This window comes from Danio rerio, chromosome 8 (assembly GCF_052040795.2).
Source record: "Danio rerio strain M-AB ecotype USA chromosome 8, GRCz13ab, whole genome shotgun sequence".
NCBI classification, from domain to species: Eukaryota; Metazoa; Chordata; class Actinopteri; order Cypriniformes; family Danionidae; genus Danio; species Danio rerio.
In genome coordinates, this window is record NC_141028.1 from 11,079,689 (window position 1) to 11,105,085 (window position 25,397).

The window sequence follows — 25,397 nt, forward strand, 5'->3', positions numbered from 1 at the left end:
CATGGTCTAAAATAGTATCAACAGACTCAGAAAATGCCAGTTCATGCTAGTAAAATGTAAACAAGCATGAAGGAATGAATGAGACATGCCATCAATGTTACATTTAATGCTAACAATGCTAGCAACACAGTAAACATGCTGGTAACGTCTTATTTACTTTCCTTTATTGTTATTTTAAACTTCCAACCAGTTTAGGTTAACACTACAAGCTTGCTGACTAATTTCATTGGCTGACGCTGCTATGAAGTTTGCGTCAGCCCTAACTTCAGACACAACCTCTGTCAAGTATTGTCGCTGAAGCCCCATGTGAATGGGGTGTAAATGTTGTCTAGAGTTTCCAAAAATGCTGTTTAGCTAGGCAGGGTGCTAGGTTTTGAAACACAGCCTATGTGTTTTACAGAAAAGCTTCAATAAACTGACTCCAGCCCAGAACGGCTGGTGAAAAGATCTTAAATTCCCATTTGATTCAGACATGCTGCACGAGGCACAACACAAAACGCTGCAGGAATCCACGATATATTAAACAAACATGGCTAAAGCCGAGGATTGTGTGGCGTAAAGCGATACGAGAGATTGCGGCTTACCGTATCGACTGAGAGAGCGAGTGAACGTAAAAGAGTTGGCGATGTTGTAAGCGGATACTTGCTTCTGAACCAAAGCCACCAAAGACCCATCTGTCACCTGAGATGGAGAAAAGAGGAGAACTATAAAAAAACATCTCCATTTTTGCGCAGTACATGACCAGCACTTGTAAATTTGCATATCGTTATGGAGCAGCTGCCAGGAAATGTTGTCGAACCTGGTAATGTGCCAGTGTGTTCAGTCTCTTCCAGTCGCTCTCGATCTTTGTGGTGACGTCTTCATCTTGGAGGATGATTCTGGTCAGTCGACCCTGCCGCCATTCTGTTGGAGGACAATCAATGAATCAGTCTGGGATTATAATTAGGAGGAGGAGGAGGTTTCAACATGTCTAAAATAAAACATTTGCCATGATGCCAATCGCTTCTATATAATAGTCAAGATTTTGTCCATTTTTAACAGGATAGTTCACCAAAAAATGTCAAATCTGTCATTTTTCTCACCCTTTAGTTGATCTAAACTTTTATGAGTTTCTTTTTTTTTTTGAACCCAAAAGAAGATATCTTGATCAATATTTAATTTTTCTTTTTTCATTTTATTGTTTAAGTTCTTAATTTTATTGTGGAACTTTATTCTAAACACTTGTCATTAGTCAATTATACAAAAGTCCTGCCTCCAAATTCAGTGTGTGTGTGTGTGATTTTCTATTCTGTATTTTTATTTTGAATGGTTGGTGACCATTGACCTCATTAGTATTTGTTATCCTACTCTGCGGGTCACTTCTTATTCCCACTTTAAGGGAATAACTAAAACCGTAGCTTATATTTCTTCATATACAGTAAAAGACACACAAATAAAAACCATATAATGTTAGAACAATAAAACAGCAAATGGATTGATTGATTGATTGATTGATTGATTGATTGATTGATTGATTGATTGATTGATTGATTGATTGATTGATTGATTGATTGATTGATTGATTGATTGATTGATTGAATGGATTTATATAATGTTAGAACAATAGAAAAATGTATGGATGGATGAATGTAATGTTAGAATAATAGAACAATAAATGAAAGCATGGATGGATGGATGGATGGAGGAATAGGTGAATGAATGGGTGGATGAATGGATGGATGGATTGGATATAATATTGGAACAATGCATAAATGGATAGATGGATGGATGAATTGATGGATTCGATAGATGGATATAATGTTAGAAAACAGAACAAAAATCAATGGATAGATGGATGGATTAGATGAATATAATGTTAGAACAATAGAACAAATGAATGGATGGATGGATGGATAGATAGATTAGATGGATATAATATTAGAAGAATAGAACAAAACATGGATGGATGGATGAATTGGATGGGTATAATGTTAGAACAATAGAACAATGCATGGATGGATGGATCGGATGGATGTAATGTTGGAACAATAAAACAAAAATGAATGGATGAATGGATTGGATGGATGGATATAATGTTAGAACAATACAACAGGGAATTAATGGATAGATGGATAGACTGATGAATTGGATGGACGGATATAATGTTAGAACATTACATGAATGGATTGATTGGATCAATGTAATGTTAGAACAACAGAACAAAAATGGATGGATGAATGGATTTTATGGATATAATGTTTGAACAATAGAACAAGAAATGAATAGGCGGATGGATGGATCCAAATGACCAACAGAATAACTAAACTAACAATGAATCAAACAATAAAGAGAACAAGAGATAGACCTAATATGAAAAAACAGACTGAAAAAAGAAAGACTGACAGAAAAGATAGAACTACAGAATAAAAGACAGAACAACTGATAGACAGAGCGATAGATAGAATGAACATACAAATGATAGTTAAATATAAGAACAAACAGAAACAAACACATGACAGACAAAGAAAGTAAGAGCAAACGACAGACATGCAAAGAAAATCCCATGTTAAAAATAATAGTAATCTTCCCAAATGATGCAAGAATGTATAATTTTAAAGATTCAGAGTGGAAGAAAATGTGAACTAAATTTGTTTTCTGCCAATAGATACAATTAATGTCTTACAGCTTCTTTATTTTTGATACTCTCTGACTAATATGCATCAATAAAACAGAGTTAAACCAAAATAAACGCAGTACTGGTGTATATTGAGTGAGTTGTTTACCCAGGTCCATGTCGTCCGCCTGTGGTCTCTGTGAGTACGGGATGCCTTTATAAACAGCGTCCAACAGCTTGTCCTTCACCTGAGTGATCGTGTCACAGTTTAGCACCTTAACAGGGATTTCTGTCCCGGCTTCTCCCTCAGGAGGAATACACATCAGCGTCTAAAACACACACAGACAAACACTTCAGAAAACAACACAAAACACACGCATATGTACTGTAAAGTCAGTTTCAGCACTCCTGATGATTATTGTCTTGACAGTGGGTGCAGTTAAAGTCATGCTGCAGGATAGTGACTCAAACCTTCTGACACAATTTGAGGAACAATTTGAACACAGATCATGACCAAAAGCGCACAGTGTGAGTCTGCCCTTAGTTTCAGCTTTTACAAACAAATGTACTTTAAACCACAAATACTGTATTTACACGCACACACACACACACACACAAACATATGTATACACACACACAAGCACATGCATACTCACAAACACATGTGTGAACGCACGCACAGAAACAAATGCAAAAACACACAAGCACGTACACACAAACAAGCGTGCACACACACAAACATATATATACACACACACACAAGCACATGCATACTCACAAACACATGCGTGAACGCACGCACAGACACAAATGCACAAACACACAAGCATGTGCACACAAACATGCGCGCGCACACACACAAACCAACAAAACAGACACACACATACACACCAACATACACAGGCACAAACAAAGGCATGCAAAAAAAACAAAAAAAAAACAAATGCATGTGCACACATATACAAGCACAAACATAAACATGTGCGCACACGAACTCAAACACACACACACAAACACATGCACAAATGAACACACAAACACGCCAACATATACAAACACATGCACACACGAATACACCAACACACACACACACACACATTTGCATGCACACAAACAAACACATACATGCACAAACACACAAGCACAGACACACACGCACACATACACAAGCATGGAAATGTGTGCACACAAACTCAAACATATACACAAAGGAGACAACTGCACACACACAAACATGTGAACACACAAACACACGCACACATGCATACATCCACACACACACACACACATGTACACGTACACTCAGACACACACGCACACACACAGAAATGTGCACACACAAATACAAGCACAAAATTGCATGCACACAAACAGGCACAGACACACACTCACACAAGCATGGAAATGTATGCACACAAACTCAAATACACACACAAACAAATAAAACACAAACATACGTACGCACACACACAGAGGTGTGTAAATGTGTGCACATACAAATACAAGCAGAATCATGAACATGTGCGCAGACAATCTTAAAGACACAAACAAACGCATACACTTACACAAATGCACACACACAAACACGCAAACTCACACAAACACAAATGCATGCGCACATGCATATGCCCACACAGACAAATACATCCACACACAAACAAACAAAACACACAAACACATACATAAGTGCATACTTATGGATATGTATTTATACATACAAACACACAGGAACACACACATGTGTGCACACACAAACACACATTCACGCTCAAAAACAAACACAAATGCACAGACATACACTCACAAACATGCGGGCACTCAAATGCATATGCACACAAGCACAAACATAAACATGCACAAACTCAAACACACACAAACAAACAAACCAAACACACAAACAAAACAGAACAGATACACAAGCGCACACAAACAAACACCCACACACATAAACAAACACCTACACAAAACCAAACACAAAGCCTTCAGAGCATGGCGAAAGGTCAAGGCACATTTGATTCCACACAGTGTGCGACTGGATCTCAGTTTGCCCCTGCTCTGCCTGTGTATCAAAGATTGATCGGGATCCCGTTTCAGGCTCGAGCTTGATTTATCATAATAGCCATCCCAACTTTAACTGTTATGTCAATGCTGAAATATTTATCCGCCAGCAAAGCAGCATTCGGAATATGTGAAACGTGCAGGTTTTGATAAAACGCTCACAGATCGATAAAAACAAACGGCAAGAGGCGATTGATCCGGCCACAAACAGCGACTCATATGGCACTTCTGAAGGTAAAAGATACTTCAGGCTGGAGTGAGCAATCTTGCGCATGTTTCAATAGTCGCTCATATCTCTCTTTAATATGCAGAGACAAGTATGAGTAGGATATTTATAGGGCCATTTCTCTGAAAAGTGTAAACAGAGGCTCGCTTGTGCTCACAAAATATCGATCTGTTTGTTTTTAGCAGCCTGAAGAGAACAGCAGCACTGACTCAACCAATGGTACGACTTTGGAGGTGAGACTTTTGATTGATTGACCAATGAGAGATGAAGTGTTCAGAATAAAGATACTGCACACACACACACACAGAATTTGGATGCGAGACTTTTATATGACTGGCTAATGATAAAGTATTTAGCATAAAGTTCCAAAAGAAATTTAAATTAATTGATTAATTTAAATTAACTAATTTAAAATAATTAAAAATAGTTAATAAAAAAATTAAGCAATATTTGAACAATTAAATAAAAATAGAGATGTAATGAAAATCAAAAAATCAAACAGTAGAATGAATCAAAAATAAACTAAAATAAAAAATTTATCAATTTTAAATAAATAATTCTAGTAAAAATGCTTAAAATACTTAAATAAAAATGTAAAAAATCCAATACTTAAATAATAAAATTAAACAAAAAATATAAATAAATAAATATTAAATAAAATAGTGAAGTAATGAAATTTATATCAAACAGTAGAATGAAAAAAAAAACGTTTTATTAAAAATTACATACAAAAATTGGTAAAAAATAAATTTTCATAATAAACAATTATATAATTAAACGAAAAAGAAAAGAAAAATTAAAAAGAAAATAATTTTTAAACAAATAAATAAAAATAAAGATGGAATGAAAATGAAATCAAACAAATTAAATAATTAATAATTAAATAAATAATTAAACAATAAAATGAAAGAGAATAAAAATATAAATAAATAATATTCAAATTCATTTTATTATGAAAATGTATTTTTTTAATTTCTTTTGTGTAGTTTTTTATTTAAATTAAATAAAAAATAAATTATTAGAATAAAATAAAAAAAATGAATGAAAAAATAAAATAACTTTCAATAAAAATTTAAACAAAAATAAATTTGCATGAACAATAAACAATAAAAAAAAACATAAACAATAAAATGACAGAAAAAAATAATATTCAAACAACTAATAAAAAATACAGATGTAATAATAATCAAATTAAAACAGTGGGATAAAATAAAAAAATATATAATTAAAAAAAGAAATTAAATATAAAATTCAAGTAAAAAATACACAGATTAAAAAACAAATAAAGAATAAAGTTTCATATTAAAATCAAATTAAATAATTAAACAATAGAATGAAGGAAAATATTAGTCAAATCAATTAAATAAAAAAGAGAGATGCAATAAAAATCTAATGAAATAGTAGAATAAAACAAAAAAAATAATGAAAATAAAAAATGAAATAAACAAGTAAAACATGTAACAAACTACAATAAAAAAACCAGACTCAAATAATAGAAATGCAATAAAAAGTGCCCATATAAAACTAAATTAAAAAGTGCATGAACCATTTACTATGCTAAAAGCGTATTATTATACTGCATTAATAACAATAAACAAATAAGCTGTAGAATGTGCATCAGTTCATTTACGCTGCTTTCAGCAATTACCAAGCTAGTACTGTAAAATGCAGAGTGTTTGTTACGGGACTGTGTTTTGATATATCTCCATTCACCCCGTGACAACAGTCCATATAAATTCATGAGAGGAGCTTTTGTGCTCACTAATCGTGTGATTAAAACAATGCATCTGGCAGTGGTGCGCGACTCTGCATCTGTAATCGTGACCACTCGCTGATCATTAGCTCACGGCGACTCCAGACGCAGCTCCACACGTGATTTCAACTCAATTACGCAGTAAATTATGGAGGTCTCCCGGAGAAAGAGCTATATTTAGGACATCCGGCGCTGGTTTAGGATTGGGATGAAACTTGGAGCTTGGAGAAAATTAGGGTTTTATGAAAGCTTAACAACATAAGGATCAGTCTTTGGCTCCCTTTGTGTGTGTGTGTGTGTGTGTGTGTGTGTGTGTGTGTGTGTGTGTGTGTGTGTGTGTGTGTGTGTGTGTGTGTGTGTATGTGAATGTGTAAAGGTGACTTTAGTGTCCTCCGGCACGTGTTCACACTCCCACAGCCAGATTTTCTGCTTAACTGAACTGCTTCGTGGCCAAAAGATGTTCTTTTTCCACATTTTTCTTAACTAAATTTTGAAATATTAGTTATTAATGTCATTTAAATGAACATTAATGATTTAGATATTTGATTGATGCTTTAACTAGCCATAAATAATAGTATACATTGATGGCAATTTATGAAATCATCTATCATTACTGGTGGCACACATATTAAACTTGTAGCTAATAGTAATATACATATGACATATTCATTATATTGGTTATAAAAAAATAGTTAGTTATATAGATGCATATTTTATTATAATAAACATTTTATAATACACACAATATATGATTTATTATGTAATGTAAAAATAATAGCAATTGTAAGTATTATATAAAACAGCTTTGCAAATATACTTACAAATCATTATAATTAATGCTATTATAATACAACATAAATATGTAGCAATTATATAATAGTAATTATAATTATATGAGTGTGTATACATATTATAAATATTAGAAAAAGGTATAATTAATCAAATTATTTGGCTACATTTTTGATAGAATTGAGAAAATATTCAACAAAAATGAAGTCAGAAAATGTATAAAATTGTACAATTTAGTTTACTAAATTATTCATCCCAATTATGGTAATTAAAAAAAATACTATATATAATAATACAGTTGTATATTTAATAATATTAATTATAATAAATATTTAATAATGTTAACAACATGTACAATGTATAAATGATTAAATTTGTAATAGGATGATTATGATACAATAACTTGCCTAATTACCCTAACCTGCCTAGTTAGCCTAATTAAATTAGGCCTGTACAAAAGCTGTATAAAAGTGTCTTAAAAAATATCTAGTCAAATATTATTTACTGTCATCATGGCAAAGATAAAATAAGTCAGTTATTATAAATGAGTTATTAAAACTTTTATGTTTAGAAATGTGTTGAAAAAATATCTCCGTTAAACAGAAATTGGGGAATACAGTACAGAAAATTATTTGCCTATGAATTGTTTTTCTTTTTCAAATATTTCCCAAAAGATGTTAACAGAGCAAGGATTTTCTCACAGCATTTTCTATAATATTTCTTCTTCTGGATATAGTTTTATTTGTTTTATTTGGGCTAGAATAAAAGCAGTTTTTATTTTTTTTAAAAACAATTTAAGGTCAATATTATTAGCCAATTTTAGCAATATTTATTTTTAATCGTCTACAGAACAAAACACTGTTATACAATGACTTGCCTAATTACCCTAATTTACCTAATTAACCTAGTTAAGCCTTTAAATGTCACTTTAAGCTGAATACTAGTATCTTGAAAAATATCTAGTCAAATATTATGTACGGTCATCATAGCAAAGATAAAAAAATCAATTATTAAAAATGAAGGATTAAAATCATCGTTAAACAAAAATAGGGAAAAAATAAACAGGGGGGCTAATAATTCAGGAAAGCTAATAATTCTGAGTTTAACTGTGCATGGAGCGTTACAGGTGAGCCTGACCTTTTTCTCAGGGCCCCCCGAGGCCTCTCTTTAGGATTGACACTGAAGACAGCTGAATAACTGGGCTACATATTGAATCCTTTAAGCTGATCTATCCTGAATACTGTGCTATTGATGATCTGTCCTGTAGCTTTAACTACCACTGAGGAGCCATAGATTAAAGCTCATTCATTGGTCGACTCGTATTGTTCCATTTAAAATCAATGCGCAGACAGTAAATATGCTCTTTTGTGCAGTCATGTTTGTGTGTGCGAGAGATAGAGAGTGTATTTTTTCAGTCCGTCTAATAGATTAATGAAGAGCTTTGTGTTTGTTCTGCTGTGATAAATGTTCAGATTTGTTTCAGTCATCTGATGAAAGCCACACACATTTCACTTCATTAGTTTTTTCTCTTGAATCTTTCACAAACACTGCGCTCAAAAGTCACTTTATAACCTATTCTGATATGATCTTTCTGAATAAGCTCACATGAACCGGGTAATTATTGTTCACAAATTTAGTTTTTTTCAGGAAGACATTTTTTTTCTGTATTGCAGGTTTTCAAAGTCTGCTTGAATTGGAAGTTGCTGAGACTTTTATTTCAGTACGTTGATGTGCTTCGAACTGAAACTAATTATCGAGAATACAACATCCTTACAAAACACTCTATATTTATTTATAAAAACATTGTGCATTTTTGAGTGTGCCTCACAACAGTGAGTGGGGTTGTTAAACCACCTGTTAAAAACATTCTTCTCTCTCTATATGCACTGGACGATTTTAAACTCCATCTTAGGGCTGGGCGATTAATCAAAAAGTAATCGAAATCGACATTTGGAATCTATAATCGATCAAATTTTTCCAGGTCAGTTTTTTCAATTACTTTCCCTACCGTGTGTGGACTGTGGAGTCACGTGACTCCGCTCTGTTAAGGCTGAATTATACTTAATATATTATGATTTATAATTATTAGTATGATTTTGTACTTCAGCCAAGGCCATGTATACAGCTTGCATACCTGCGCAGTGTTTAAAAAATTACTTATACATCACAATAGCTGCATTTACACTGCTATGATACGGAAAACCCCTCTTTGCGTTATGCTGTTCAAAAACAGTGAGGCTGGTGCTAAACTAGGGCTCAGAGGGACTGTAGCTCAATCAGAATATTGAAGAGCCCTGTTTTAGTCACCCATACGGGTAATCAGATGTCCCAATTTTCCCAGGACAGTCCCTTATTTTGACACTAGAGAACTGTCCAGTCAAAGGTAGGCTAACCAAGCTCGTCGTAGAACAAAATGTTGAATTCAAACAGTCTTCATCATAGAGACACTTGTACATGAAGTAACAGAAGCTGAGAGAGGCGGAATCATACTGAATGGACATGCAGCTGGACTCAAACCAGCGCGCTAATAACCATCACACACTATAACCGAGACAGTTTGCGAACAAATCAAAAAGCCCACACAAGCATATATATAAAAATATCCATCATTGCAGAGTATCTATCTCAAGTAAATACACTCGATTATGCTTTACGGTGAGTCTAACTAAACCAGTTAGAAAGCAAACTTTTTTTATGAAGGTTAACTTTGCCCCTTTTGTGAAAACGACAGTAATAATATGGAGCAATGAAATACTGGCCCTGACTGTCATCAGACAATTTATCTGACGCAAAATAAATAAATACATAAATAAAATAAGGATGCTAGCCTTTTAAACTCAGAACACCTAAATAAGCTATTTTGGATATTTGAAGCATGAATGTTAAAGATATTATATCATTAGGGATTTATGGGCAACTAAAGGTCTAAAGAACCTTTTTAAAGGTAACCCCCTATTTAAAGTATTTATTATAAAGCACTAATTTAAGAAGTGTTGCAAATGTTTTTTTTTGTTTAGCTGATTTTAGCAGCCTGTTTGAACTTTAACTTAATGTTGTATACTTGTAGGCCTATTTAAACAAAATATATGGAAAAAATACATAATAATCTAATATAAACCAAATGGTGGAAAATTAGATAATAATATTAATTAGCAAATTATTAATATTAATAACAACGAGAATAATAACAACAACAAATAATATATATATATATATATATATATATATATATATATATATATACACGTGTGTGTGTGTGTGTGTGTGTGTGTGTGTGTGTGTATAAAGTTATTCAACCTCCTTTGAATGATGTTTAACAGAGCATGGAAATTTTTATAGTGTGTCTGATAATATTTTTTCTTGCGGAGAAAGTCTTATTTGTTTTATTTCGGCAAGAATAAAAGCAGTTTTGAATTTTTTAAATACCATTTTAGGGACAAAATTATTACCCCTTTAAGCAATTTTTTTTTCTGAAATTCTAAAGAACAAACCATCGTTATACAATAACTTGCCTAATTACCCTAACCTGCCTAGTTAACCTAATTAACCTAGTGAAGCCTTTAAATGTCACTTTAAGCTGTATAGAAGTGTCTGACAAATATCTGCTAAAATATTATTTACGGTCATAATGGCAAAGCTAAAATAAATTAGTTATTAGAAATGAGTTATTAAAACTATTATGTTTAGAAATGTGTTAAAGAAATCTTCTCTCCGTTAAACAGAAATTGGGGAAAAAAATAAACAGGGGAGCTAATAATTCAGGGGGGCTAATAATTCTGACTTCAACTGTATATATATTTATATAAATTAAATCACATTTATTTGATTTTGATTATTCCACTTTTGTAACCACTGATCTAGCTAACGCTTGTTGACAATAGCTTGTTGTATAGTGCACTGCAACACACTTTATTTGTTATGACTTAGAATAATGTTAACTTAACAGTAACAGCCACAATTAGCATATTGTTTAACTGTGCATTTACTAAATAATCAATGTGCTACATCCGAACTGACCACACTGTATTTTTTCAATAATAATTTCAATAATTTTTTCTATAATCAATTTATATTCTGACCTTAGATTAATTAAAGTGGACACTTCTGCGCATATATATAAATACATTTTATATACAATTTATTTGTGTCCCTTTCAAAAATTGCTCATGAGAAAAAATTATATTTATTTTCCACTCCCTACTGTTAAATTAAATTTAGACCCATGCCAAAATGTGCATCTACATCATTAGGAAAATACAAGTACTGTATTGGGAATGATATTCGATATTAAATGTCTCAGAGCAGGAAAACTGAAAAAGTGATTTGCTCAAATGTATATGAAGTCAATGTGGAGTCAAACACTTGTGCTGCTCTGGGGCTGCTGGGAGTCAGAAAGAGGAATTATGGGATACGTGTGTGTGTGTGTGTGTGTGAGAGAGAGAGAGAGAGAGAGAGAGAGAGAGTCACCACAGGGACACTGACCAGCTGCTTGTAGTCGATTTGCTGTCGGATGAGCTTGTCTTCGCTCAGGGAGTATCTGGCCTCTCCTGTGATGGCGTCTATGGGGCCTTTCTCCATCTGCTGTTTTATAGCACAGTACAGCATAAACAGAGGCTCGCCCGCACACTCCTGCACAAGGAAAGAGAGAGAGAGAAACACAGAGAGGTCATTTCTACACTTCTGATGCATCTCATTTTCTCCCTCAGGTCACTTATGATGTTAGTCAAGGTTTCTTGGAGCAACGCTTCCACCTTTACACTGACCTACAGAATTAAAACAGATTTCTGCGTATATGGGTCAAAGAAGAAAAGGGGGTTATAAACATCAAAACAACAGGCAGAAATGCTTTAAAGAAGACACCCACTAAAATGTCATTCAGTATATCATGAGTTTATATTCCAAAAATAAATACAATATCTTGTCAGATCAGGAATAAAATATTATTTAATTGTTATTTTAAATCTCTGTACTTTAAATCCACTATCCTCCACACCCACTTCTTAATACTAAATTAATTAAATTAAAATATCAAAATGTGTATGATCTCTTATTATTTATATATGTTACAAAATGTCAACAAAATGTTTTTGCTCTTTTAAAAATTTTTATTGAATATTTTTCCATAACACATAAATTTGGGTGTACTCATTGTAAACCATCATCATATGTTATTTTGTTAGATTAGCTCCAGATTTGGCCATAGTAATCTGCTAGTGTTTTTGTGCTTTGGTTTGGCTTTTTGGGGTTAATTATTGTAATATCCCAATAACAACAGAGAAATACTGAGAAATCTCTGTAGACTGATGGCATTTCATGCCGTTCAGTCTGTTTTGTCATCACTTTAGACATTGCGCTAGAGAATCATCAATTACTAGCTCTAAAGTGACATTAGTCAAGTTGCAACGGTCTCTGCTTTTCTGATGGTCAGCTGCAGATAAGAACGACCGGCGAAAGGAAGTAGTTCCACCTACAAAAGGTTTTTCAGACTCTCTGTGTTTGATTTTCTTATTTATATACACAATTATGCCCTCAAAGTGTTGTATAAACATAATATCACACTCGTAGCAGTGTGATATGGCTGTATATTATCACTGGTGGGACACTAAGGCACTCGACCACTCAGGCACTTATATATCTCAGTATTATGCTGAACGATGATGGGACATTATTTCACCAATATATTTTGACATTTTATTTAAACAAAAATATCTGAAACAATATCATCATTTGAAGTAGATACTTCATTTGCTTTTAATACTCTATGTATATGAAATCATTTTCAAAAAACTAATTTGTTCTTTGGCCAATAAATACAGTAAAAAAGTTTGCACTCAGTTACAGCACTAATTAACTAATAAGCTGTTTCATAGCATTTTGTGAAGCTTAACAAGCATGAAATTTGGTCATACAATTTCTTTAATTCAGCAAGGATGCATTGAACTGATTTAAATAATGCATAACTAAACTTTAATAAACTTATGATGTAAGAAAAACATACAATTTCATATAAACAATGATAAATTCTTTTCAAACGCTTAAATCATACTACTAACGCAGTGGTCGGGAGGGGGGTTTGGTGATTTCTAAAAATCTCATTTATTTTATTAAATTATTAGAACTATCAAATTGTTTCCATAACCTGCAGAATATAAAAATAGTTTTTAACGTATAATATATTTAATATAGAGTTAATATTTAATAGTTACATAAAAAAAAACATGCAAATAAAAAATCATCAGTTTAAAAAAAAAAAAATTTCGTTGGATTGCTACCCCTGGGGTTATTATGCTAGATTAACATCACATCAATAGCAATAGTTGCCGCAGATTGATTTTATGATACAATGTTAAACTTTGACACCTTTATGGCACTCACATACTGTACATTTAAAAAAAAAAGAGGCCACGACTAAACAAGAAGGACGATCTCCAAGTCTCCAAAATTGAACCAAACATAGTCTTGTGCTGTAAACATTGTGCTCACCATTCTCATTAAGTGCAATTAATGTTAAATTGAACAAATGAATAATAATTTTTAAAAATAGACTGTTGCATTTTTGTGTCGTCAATAAGCTTGTTTATATAGTTCCTATTGGTGTGTGTGCACCATTGTATGCAATATTAGTATGCTTATAACTGCCTCCGAGAATAGAGGGGGTCGCAAGTCACTGGTGTTGTTATTTTAGGGGTCGCAGGCTGTAAAGTTTGAGAACCCCTGTACTAATGGATCATTAAGCCTAAATTAAGGTCTAAATCACATACATATATAAGTTTTTTGAAATAGTAATGAATACATTTTATTTAGTTTGTACAGAAGTGTATGCATCCTTGATAAGCAAAAGAAAAATTAAGGATAAAAAAAATTAAAAAGAAACAAAAATCAAACCCCATTTAGTACAGTGCTTACATTTCTTGCGCATATAAACCTTGTGAACGTTTAAGTACTCTTACGCCAGCATCATAATGTCCAAAAGAGCAGGAAAATGTTGTTTTCCATTACAAGTCTCCTTTAAAACCTTTTACCTTTAAAGAACACACTAAAGAACTTCCTGTGCAAAATACCACAGAACATCAATTCAATAAAACCACAACGAGCTGTAATTTTCACACTCTCCGAAAACGCCTAATTGCAGCTTTAAATACAGAGGAAAGAGCAGTGAAAGAAAAAGACACATTCTGACCAAAAGGATGCAGGAAAAAAGAAAAGAAAGAAAAACATAATAAATGCGTGCAGAAAATGAGAGACACGGCCGATCACAGCTCTTTTCAGATGGCATTTGTGAAGTGTAGAGAAGTCTCCAATTACCCACTTAAAAGCGTTTGATGACTAAACAGCGATACTGAGGGGAGGCTATTATTTAGTTCTTAGGCGAGATCAGCTTGACATTATTAATTACAGCATGACATCCTGAATCATGCTCTTCGAACGCAGGCGAAAAGGGTTACCCAGCATCCATTGCACGCGTAAAAGCAAATCATTCTAAACAAGCAGCCTCCGAACTCGATGTCAAATACATTTAGGCTTAATATATACATCAAATCTGCTGCATTTTGGAGGCTGTGATGATTCTGGCTCTGTCTATTATTCATAATCTGGCCGTTAGACCTTGTTATGACACAACAGATGCGTGTCGGAAGAGCCGCGCCAGGTTTCTTTGAACGTACGATTCACACAGTTTAACGTATGCAGTGTAAAGGCAGATGACACGAATTGAAAGCACAAGAGGAAGGCCTTAATATTGCTTTTCAGATGCTTATGTAAGCTTTGTAGGGCTAGTTTAAAATCTAAATGAAGATTCGATATTATTGCAACTATTATTGTTGTTGTTGTTTAAACCTGTATTAATTTATTTTGTAAAACTCTAATGGAATTATTCAAGCAAAAGAAAAGAAAAGAAGAGAAAAGATAAAATGAAATAAAAAAGGAAACAAATAGAAATTAAACGAAACATAAATTAAAACAAAATGAAACAAAACTAAATGATACATAATGAATTGAAATAAAACAAATCTTAACAAAACAAATTTAAACAAAACAAAATAAACAGAAATAAACAAAATAAACCAAAACAAATTGAAGTGAAACATAAATTAAAATAATACAAATCAAAACAAACCGAAACAAATCGAAACGAAACATAACAAATTGAAACAAAAATTGAAACAAATCAAATGAAAACCAAACAAAATAAAACAAAACAAAACTAATTGAAACAAAACAAAATAAACCGAAATGAAACATACCAAATTGAAACAAAAAACTGAAACAAAACAAATCGAAACCAAACAAAAATGTAACAAATTGAAACAAAACTAATCGAAACAGAACAAAACAAACTGAAACAAAACAAATCGAAATGAAACATAACAAATTGAAACAAAACAAACCGAAGTAAACAAAACTAATTTAAACAAAACAAATCGAAATGGAAAAAACCTCCAAACCAAAACAAAATAAACCTAAACACAAAAAAACAAAACATATTGAAAAAAAAAAATCTAAATGAAACTTCACAAATTGAAACAAAACAAATCGAAACAAAAACAAAACAAAACAAAAGACTTACAAAATTAACAAAAGTAAACTTACAAAACACTAACTCAAAATTTGATGTTGCACATACAGAAATTAAGGATGAAAATCTTACTTAACTTGACTGCGGACTATCAAGTTAAAGGGAAACTCATTTTAACTTAAGTTTTAGATGAAAAAAAAATCCACAAGACTTACATAATTCCAACTAATGTCATTAAAATAAGCTGCCATTTTCTAGTCTGATAACTAGGTTAGCCAGCTAAAAAGCAAAACATTGAATGACCACACTAACAGCATGGAAATCTTATATTTGATATCCAACATTAGAGATAAATGCAAAGCAACTTAAAGCTAATTTTCAGCAAAAACACTTTCTTGGACCCATTTTTGGTTGTAGTTTTCTTTTTACACCACTAGAGTGTTTATAATGTATTTATGCTCTAGTTTCAATGACCTGGCGGGTGTACAGTACATGGTCAATCTTGACCATGATGGATTCGAAAATGGTCTTATGTTTATTTTAATGTTTACTTTTGACGAAATGGACATTGGCGACAAATGGACATTGGCTCAGTAGGTAGCACTGTTGCCTCACAGCAAGAAGGTTGCTGGTTCGAGACCCGGCTGGGTCAGTTAGCATTTCTGTGTGGAGTTTGCATGTTCTACCTGTGTTGGCGTGGGTTTCCTCCAAGTGCTCTGGTTTTCCCTTACAGTCCAAAAACATGGGCTATAGGTGAATCGAATAAGCTAAATTGGCCGTACTGTATCAAGGAAACGCATCAGAACCAACAATCTAAGTGTGCGCACCTACACATTTTGTTTGGTTACTTCGTAGGTCTATCAAAATACAGAATTTTTTATAGTACATTTTAGGATTCTTGTGATGGTGATTGTTTTATTTAAATGTATTTCCTTGCACTACGACACCAAGCTATTTAGCATATAGTTTTTGGTTCGATTTCATCGACAGCCCCAGGCTACAGTTAGTTTTCATCATATGACTTAATCCCCATCCTAGTATGTCAGCAGGCTGACAGATATTTTACAGACATTTTTCAGGTTTAGAGGCCAAGCAAATCCAGTTTAAGACCAGATAATTCTGGCTAAAACTCTCCTTGCGCAAAATACATAAAAAAGGCCCATAAAATTTTAGAACAACAAGAGAATAACTTTAATTTTTAAAGGAAGTAATGATTCAAGGTGGACATTTATATATACACATTACGTTTATATATTCAATATGTTGTTACAAAGATCCCCAAAACTTGTTTTATGCACAGTGACATAAATATAAAACACACTATATATAAATTCTTTGGCTCTTGATATAGAAGCACACACCCAGGCAGAGCAATAGAGCCGTACTGAGAAGGCATTTGCTGGTAATTACTTCTAGAGGCCTGTATGGAGGCCAAAACACTTTAACATCTGCACTGATGGGACGTAAAGACACCGGGCGGCCAGCCAGAGCTTCGTTCCAGCCCTGAATGCACAAAGGGCCTGATGTTCCTGCCTTCGGCGCTAATAGCCATCTCTATCAGCTGTAGCCCGATTCGGACGGCATCTTGGTGACCTCTGGAGCACCTGACGGATGTGGGATTGAGCAAACCGTGGCATTCCTGAGGTGATATCTGGAGCGTGGGTTTTGGGGAGATTTATTAGCGGGCTTTGCTATGAGTCAGTCCGTCAAAAACGTCAGCACGGAAAAATGTTGTTATAAACAAGATGATTGAGGCTCTTGCTCAATTAGAGCACATTATTGAAGAGGTCTTGAACTGAGATATTGAAATTTGCTTGGTCTTTCGACATCATTGCATAATAAAAACACTCTAAAGGTTGAATATGGTATTGCCTTTACTGATCCACCATCACCGATTCACCTCCTTGTTTTACTCTGGGCATGCAGGATGCTAGACGGGATGGTTCTTTGGGGCTTCTCCACACTGCAACTCTCCCAGATGTGGAAAAGACAGCAAAGGTGGACTCAATATATGTTTCACGCTGAATCTGAAACTTTCCTCTGTAATTTTTGCATGTTAAAAAATAAATTCGACCACACGTTGTGTCAATGGCGTTGACATACTGCCTCTGAAAATTTTGTATGTCATAAATTTTTTTTTATTGGATTAGAATTTTTACATTTCGGCATCTGAAAAGGCATTTTAAAAGGTGTTTTGACAATTGAAGGCCGTCGCACAAGCAAAAGGCAAAACTCAAAATGGTTATCAGCTTATAGACAAACCAGCTGATCGACAAGACTATAAAAACACTCCAGTGTACCTGTATCTGTGGTTAGACTCAGTCAATAGCGGTAAGTTCAGTGAACTGTTGACCTGAAATGGACGTTTTTAAAACTTCAGTATTGATTGATACCAAATGTCAACATAAATACTATAAATTACTATAGTATTTTAAAAAATTATTGGATTTTGTATTTTATATGCTATAATTTGCACAGCACATTATTTGCAGTAAATAATTGAACTGAACAATTATGCCTCATATGTTTCATTGACAGTTTTATTGATCAGAATTGCAAAAACAGCTTTTAGCTTAGCTTGCTACATTTTCCAGAGGGTATCTTGTAGTGTAGGTAAGCTACATTTTAAGTAGAGTAGCTAATAGCTTAGCTCACTAAATTTTTCAAGTAGTTTGCCCAACAATGATGATTACACTTTACTTTAAGTACCAATGTCCAATATTAAGGTAATAGATCATCAAAAGATGAGAATGTTTGAGTTTTGAGAACTTTATGGACTTCTTTTGCTTCAAATAACAGACAATATAAATGTGGACTGCTGATTATTACCTTTCAGTCTTCATTTAAGTTAATGGCGTTTATAGTTTTTAACTAAATGTCTGTATTTAATGCAAACATTTGATGCACACATGTTGTTTTCCAGCTTTAAAATGTAAACCTGTTAGTCAATCACACCAGCAGACATTTACTTCAGACTCCGACACACATATTCAAACTGTGTTCTGATGGGTGGGGTCAAAGCAGAACCAAAAACAGCCGATCACTTCTAAATAATGATGTTTTTGACGTAACAATTTTAATAACATTGTAAGCTGACCTTAGAAAACTAGACAAATACAGCTGTTCATGATCCTTTTAAAAAGTACTGAATATTAAACAGATCACAAACCTTGAGGAAGCGGTGCAGAAGGAACGTGAACCAGTTGGTGAGCATCTTCTCTGCCACAGATTCAGTTCTGCAAAAACAAATAGAAATGCACATTGTGGTTCTTAGGTTGTTGTCAATGTCCTGTATGCTACATGGCTGTTAATGTGTTCTTAGTAACTTCGGCATGCTGCTAACTAGTTACTCGAGTATACTAGGTGGTCGCTACAACGCTAAGGAGATCCGGGAGGTTGCCAGGGTGTTGCTATGCATTTGGGGTGGAATTCTACAGCAGGAAATTATGGGGTTGCTATGAAATTGCTAGGTTGTTGCTAAGGTGTTTTATAGGTTGCTAAGGTGTTGCCATTTATTTATTAAAATATCCTGGGGTTTGTTTCTTGGCATTGCTAGGTGGTTGTGTAGGGTGTTTAGAGTGTTTTTAGTATGGTGCTATGCAGAGTATAAAGCGGTCCAGGGGATAAAGCAAGGGTATAATAGTGTTAGATTTTTCATTAGTTTTTGAAATTGCTTAGTTTTAGTTTAGTTTTTATTCATTTCAGTATAAGTTTTAGTTCTGCAATATTTAAAATCATCATAATAAATATTGTTTAATAAAACTCAACCAAAGATTGGCAACTTTTTTTTTTTTTTTTTTTTTTGGGACACAAGAACGCTACCATCTACCACTACCATCTACCATCCTGGATACACAGTAGTGATGGAAAGTTCGGATCTTTAACTTGAACTGGATCTTTTGTGACAATCTTCCTAAGTTTGGACTCAACATATCAAAAATATGTGGTCAGCAATTGTAATTTCAGTCAGTTAAAACATCACCATGATCTGAAAAGTTTCTCACAATTAAGTTTTGCAACCCAACTGAAGCATGATTCACTTATTTAAATTCCATTGCCATTTTCTGTAATGAAATAAACGTGCGTTTCGCCAGAATCTTTCATTTAAGCCATCATATTTAAGCCATTTAGCTCAGTCTCAGCAGGCCGTCATGTACTGTTTGTGTTTAGTTCACTAAATTACGCATGTACAGCATTATCGATTCACCGATTCTCAAATCTGATCTCTGTGTAATGTTCTAATAACTGAATAACTCAGCATATATTAGTTTATTTCAAGTCAGAGGGAGTATCAGGCATGATAAAAAGTAAGTTGTTTGTGAATAAGTGCTTAACGTTACTGGAGACGCAAATCATTTCAAATGATTCAGTTTGATTTGGTGAATTAGTTCAAATCGTTCACTTAAAAGATCTGGTTAACAATAACGATTCGTTCTTGATCACGATCACTACTACAGAAATATAACCCATTATTGGGCACAAATGTGTTAAATTAATGTTTTTAAGTGTTTGCTCGGGTCGTACTTAATTTTGTCACCATGTTGATGTCATATCCAGCTGTTGTTTTTGTCACGGGAGCAATAGCGAGGATTACTGGAAGAGGACGGACTTGATTTGGCCGATGGCATCTGGATTGCAGACTAAGGTGCTGTAAGAGTCAAACACTTGGCAGCGCAAATTAAATAGATTTACTTCTAACAGCATGTATTAAAATACATTTACAAAGACAAAAACGAAGGACGTTTTTGCAATAATTTTAGCTATTTTTAGTTCGTTTTTTGTGAACACAATACAGTTACAGTTCTAGTTTAAAAATAAAACTCTCATATTTATTTTAGTTAACAAAAACGTTTTTTTTTTCAATTCTAGTTTTCAATTTTTTCTTTCGTTTTCGCAACCATAATAACCTTGGTGTACAGATGTTTCTATGATGATATTCTGCAGCATTGCTAGGTCATCATAAGGTGGTTGCAAATGATGTACAGTATTGTTTGTTTTTAGTATGCTGCTCTAAAAAGCTCAAAGTGGGTTGAAAGATTGTTGCCATAGTATCGCTAAGATATTCTTAGGTGTTACTATGGCATTGCTATACAGTTTCTAATATGTTTTAGGGGTTTCTAGGCAGCTAAAATGTTCTGGTTGTGCCTTTTTTGCAGTTGATTACATGTTCTGGGGGTTGCTAAGTAAAGGAGGTAATATAAATGATCAAGCTCCATAATTTTACCGTCTAAGCAGTAGTTTAGGGTGGTTTCGGTTCTCCAAGTTCTTCTCGATCAGGTCGGCTAGCAGCTGTTTGAGAACCACAGTGGCGTACTCCATCCGTCCCTGCAGTGCCGCCATGAGGAGGGAGGCCACATTGCCACGATCCCGCATGGAGAAGGACCTTTGCGCCTCCAGCGTGTGGATGAAGGTCAGCAGGAACATCTTGTTGTGCAGCAGCTGACTGAACAAGCGCAGGGCCTTCTCCACATTAGCTGGAGACTGAAAAGAGCATTTGATTGAACGTCAGAAAAAGCAGGAGAACAAAACATAAATGGAAAAAATAGGCAGGAAAGAGATGAGAGAAACACGCGCAACAACAATTGTTGCCTGAATGCATACTTGAAATAAAAAAAATAAAAAAAAGCTCTGCTGCGGTGAGATTTAATTGTTCTTTCCTGACTATTTTCAAAACATTTTTTGGTAAGGCACGTCTCTAGACGGCTATTCCACCAGGGCCTTGCAGGGCTGCTGATTTCATTCTGCCTGAGGTTTTAATTAAAAAGCATGCTGAAAGAGGGGCGTTCGCTCTGAAGCTCACTACTGAGACAGCAGTACCGTAGCTTCAGAGCTTAGGGGATCTTTTTAAAGCACATCTAGGGTTTTTTTTTGCTTTCCTTTTTTGGCAGAAGGATTAAAAGAAAACGGTCTATGAGTTGATGGCAACCTACTTATTGGCACTTGTGAGTGACAGACGCCACCTGGGCACAGAGAGTTTTAAAAGTTCCCTTACGTCCAGCTCCTTCAGAACCGGGTGCTCCTCGATGCCAGGGAACATCACTCTCATGGTGTAGGTACGATACTCCAGGAAAGGGATTTTCACACCGTCCATGTCATTCGTCAGCTCTTGGATGTCTGTCTGCAGCTCAGCGAATGCTTAGAAGAATAAAGAACAAAAAGAAAGCGCTCGTCAGACTGGAGAACACCTCACGCGCTTTGACAGACTAATACTAAAGGATATTTGATCCGATTTCGAGAACACATGGTTATTATGTTTCTTCTGAGATTTATGGACTTTATAACTAAGAATCGTTAATCTATTTTATAAAGTTGCAATAAGCTTAACAAGATTCAAATGTAATTTATTTCATCTGTAATGTAGTTGGTTGCTTTGCTTATGCTGATCAGACACTCATTTACTGTCTAATTGGGCAGTTTTAACATCCATCACAGAATCAAAGATTGAATTAAATTATACAGAACTGATTAAATAATGAATATTGAAGCAATTGTTCTCTGTAAATGAGCTTTAATGGCTGCTTAAGAATACTATTGTTGACAGCACTATTTAAAATAATCTTTTTGTAATCTTTAGATTGTTTTTAAAGCATATTACACTACCTGACAAAAGTCTTGTCGTCTATACAAGTTTTAGGAACAGCAAATAACAACTTGACTTCTAATTGATCATTTGGTATCAGAAGTGGTTTATATGAAATGCAAAGAATTAATATTGTGTATGACTCCCATGAGCTTGGAGGACTGCATCCATACATCTCTGCAATGACTCAAGTAACTTCGCAAGACTTCCAGAGTTCATCAAGATTCTTTGATTAATCTTCAATACCTCCTCCATCATCTTACCCCAGACATGCTCGATAATGTTCTTTTCTGATGACTGGGGTAGCCAATCCTAGAGCACCTTGATCTTCTTTGCTTACAGGAACTTTGATGTGGAGGCTGAAGTATGAGAAGGAGCGCTATCCTGCTGAAGAATTTGCCCTCTCCTGGTTTGTAATGTAATGGGCAGCACAAATGTCTTGATACCTCAGGCTGTGGATGTTGCCATCCACTCTGCAGATCTCTCGCACACCCCCATACTGAATGTAACTCCAAACCATGATTTTTCCTTCACCAAACTTGACTGATTTCTGTGAGAATCTTGGGTCCATGTGTGTTTCAATAGGTCTTCTGCGGTATCTGTGATGATTGGGATGCAGTTCATCTACCTTCTGCCACTTTTCCAAATGATCAACTAGAAGTCAAGTTATTATTTGTTGCTCTTACAACTGGGATCGACAACAAGACTTTTGTCAGGCAGTGTGTATTTTATGTTTGTCTCTCTGTGTGTTTTAATCACAGTTGAATCAACATAAATACTCTAAAATTACTCAGTCACTAGTGTCTAAGAAACATTTCGTATTATTATCATCAATGTTAAAAACAGTTGTGCTGTCTACAATCTTGGGAAAACCAGCACACATTTTCTTCTCAGGAGTCTTGTATGGATAGAAAGTTCAGAAGATTATCAGTAAGTGCAATGTTTTGTGCATCTAATCAATTTAGGCCCAATCCTAATTCTACATCTCAGCCCTTCCCCTCACTTTGTCACAATTCTCTTTAGCTTAAAGGCGTAGGGCTAAGGGGGAAGGGTAGAGTTGTTGCCTTCGAAAGGGGATTTTTCAGAACCACACTCAAAACCAAGGGGTAAGAAAATTTCCTAAAACACACCAGCCACGAGGACAGCATGACTGCACCCGGAAGTAAGGAAATCCACAAATTAGTTTTTTGTTGTTGTTATTTTTACAACAAACAAACACGTTTTAATATATTCATAACCACGTTCGTGTTTTACCGTCATGCGTTAAAATAAAAACCGATAAATTCCGCTATCTATAATCCCTAATAATAACTCCTGTATAGCAGTCCTACAACATTCTGACACTCGATGACACTGGAATACCCTGTCAGAAAACTCTATTGGCTGGGAATGAGCTTTTTACAGTGTCTGCTATAATCTTAATGTTGTTGTCGTGTGTTTACATAGATGAATATGGCGACGGTGTAAATGCACAGTACAGTTATGATCTTATTGCCACATTAGATCGTTATGATAACATGATATTGTTGCCTTCAGTGTTTTCCTGAAGATAAATACCAGAAAATAACACAACTGGGATAACTACAGCAGTCGCCATCGTTTGATCTCAATTGATGCATGAGATCGCGATGACATATGTTCCCCTTCGGGGGGAACTTCAGCACTATAAGTGGATTTGATTGTAAAATCCACGCATTGGGAGGTTCGGTTCAGAAGCTACTCGTCTGAAAGAGTATTGAACGGGCCAATTAAGAATGAATTGGCAGCGCAAGCCTGCGCAGGTGAGCGGCATAAGCAATCAACTGAGTATATAAGCTCACCTGGCGCCAGCAGACGCTATCCTTTTCGCTTCAGAGACTTTCTGATCGAGTCGATGAGGGTTCCTCCTGCTGTGACCAGCGATTCTGAGCGAACGAGAGCATTCTCCCGGTCCAGAGTGTGTACACGCAGTGGCAGACGGTCGAGCTGGGTTTCTCCCTTGCCTGGCGTTCTTTGGGTCCGGTCCTCCAGAGCGGTGCGTATAAAGTTGCAAACTTCACAGAAAGAGCAACACAGTCGTGCAGCACGTCCTTATCAGGACGGCGCTCCGACTGTGCGTTTCTGGATGCGGTGGTTTCCTGTCCTCGGATGATGGGCGCGGGCACTGTGTTACATGTCTGGGGGTCCAGCATGTTAATGCGCTGCTCGCGGGCAGTTCATGTCGTCATTGCGATGCCATGACTGTTGCGCAAGATCGCGGTTAGCCTTTGCAAAAGGGCGAACCACCCCAGTTGTCCCCTGCTCTGCAGCGGGCACTCGGGCAGATCTGAGGGTTTCAGCGAGAGATAATCCGTCGCCCACGGGCCCGCGGACCTCCCGCTCCTCTAAGCGCTCCATCCAAGCTTCGGGCGGGGGAAGCGATCCGTCTAACAGATGGTAGCCCTTACGCCCGATGACACCGGAGACCAGATGTCCACCGCGGCATCGGAGGGTGGGCTTTCATTGTCCGATGATCCAGACCCGCTCGCCCCCTTCGGGCTGGTGAGCGCTGTCACTACGGATCCTGAAACGGACATGTTAGCCGTGCTTTCCCGGGCTGCTTCGGCCGTGGGTTGGAGATGGTTTATCCCCCAGCTCCGCGGCCGGACCGACTAGAGGGGCGTTCCCTTCTTCCCGGAGGTGCACAGTAGGCTCACGCGGTCTTGTAAAGCACTTTTTTCTGCTCGTGCTGCGTGTTCCTCCACCCTAACCACTCTTGACGGTGAAACAGCCAGGGGGTATGTGGGGGTATGAAGCGAGCGCGTCGGGCACCTCGGAAGCAGGCAGCCCCCCTGCCCAGAACGCCGCTAAGTCCGGCAACGGACCGCGAAGCGCCCCTGGGACAGGCCATCTGGAGAAGAGGGA

At 35.5% G+C, this 25,397-nt stretch overlaps 1 protein-coding gene across 2 annotated transcripts in view; it reads right to left on the reverse strand.

Annotated features, from left to right (window-relative positions):
- Nucleotides 1-25,397, reverse strand: part of plxna3 (plexin A3) — a 355,788-nt gene that overhangs the window by 13,881 nt on the left and 316,510 nt on the right. For both annotated transcript variants that reach the window (XM_087263713.1, NM_001098489.1), the window contains 7 exon segments: nucleotides 21,927-22,069; nucleotides 21,159-21,415; nucleotides 19,104-19,170; nucleotides 11,902-12,048; nucleotides 2,763-2,922; nucleotides 800-903; nucleotides 585-681 (listed from right to left, as the gene is read on the reverse strand). In XM_087263713.1, coding sequence (XP_087119839.1) covers nucleotides 585-681; nucleotides 800-903; nucleotides 2,763-2,922; nucleotides 11,902-12,048; nucleotides 19,104-19,170; nucleotides 21,159-21,415; nucleotides 21,927-22,069 — 975 coding nt within the window.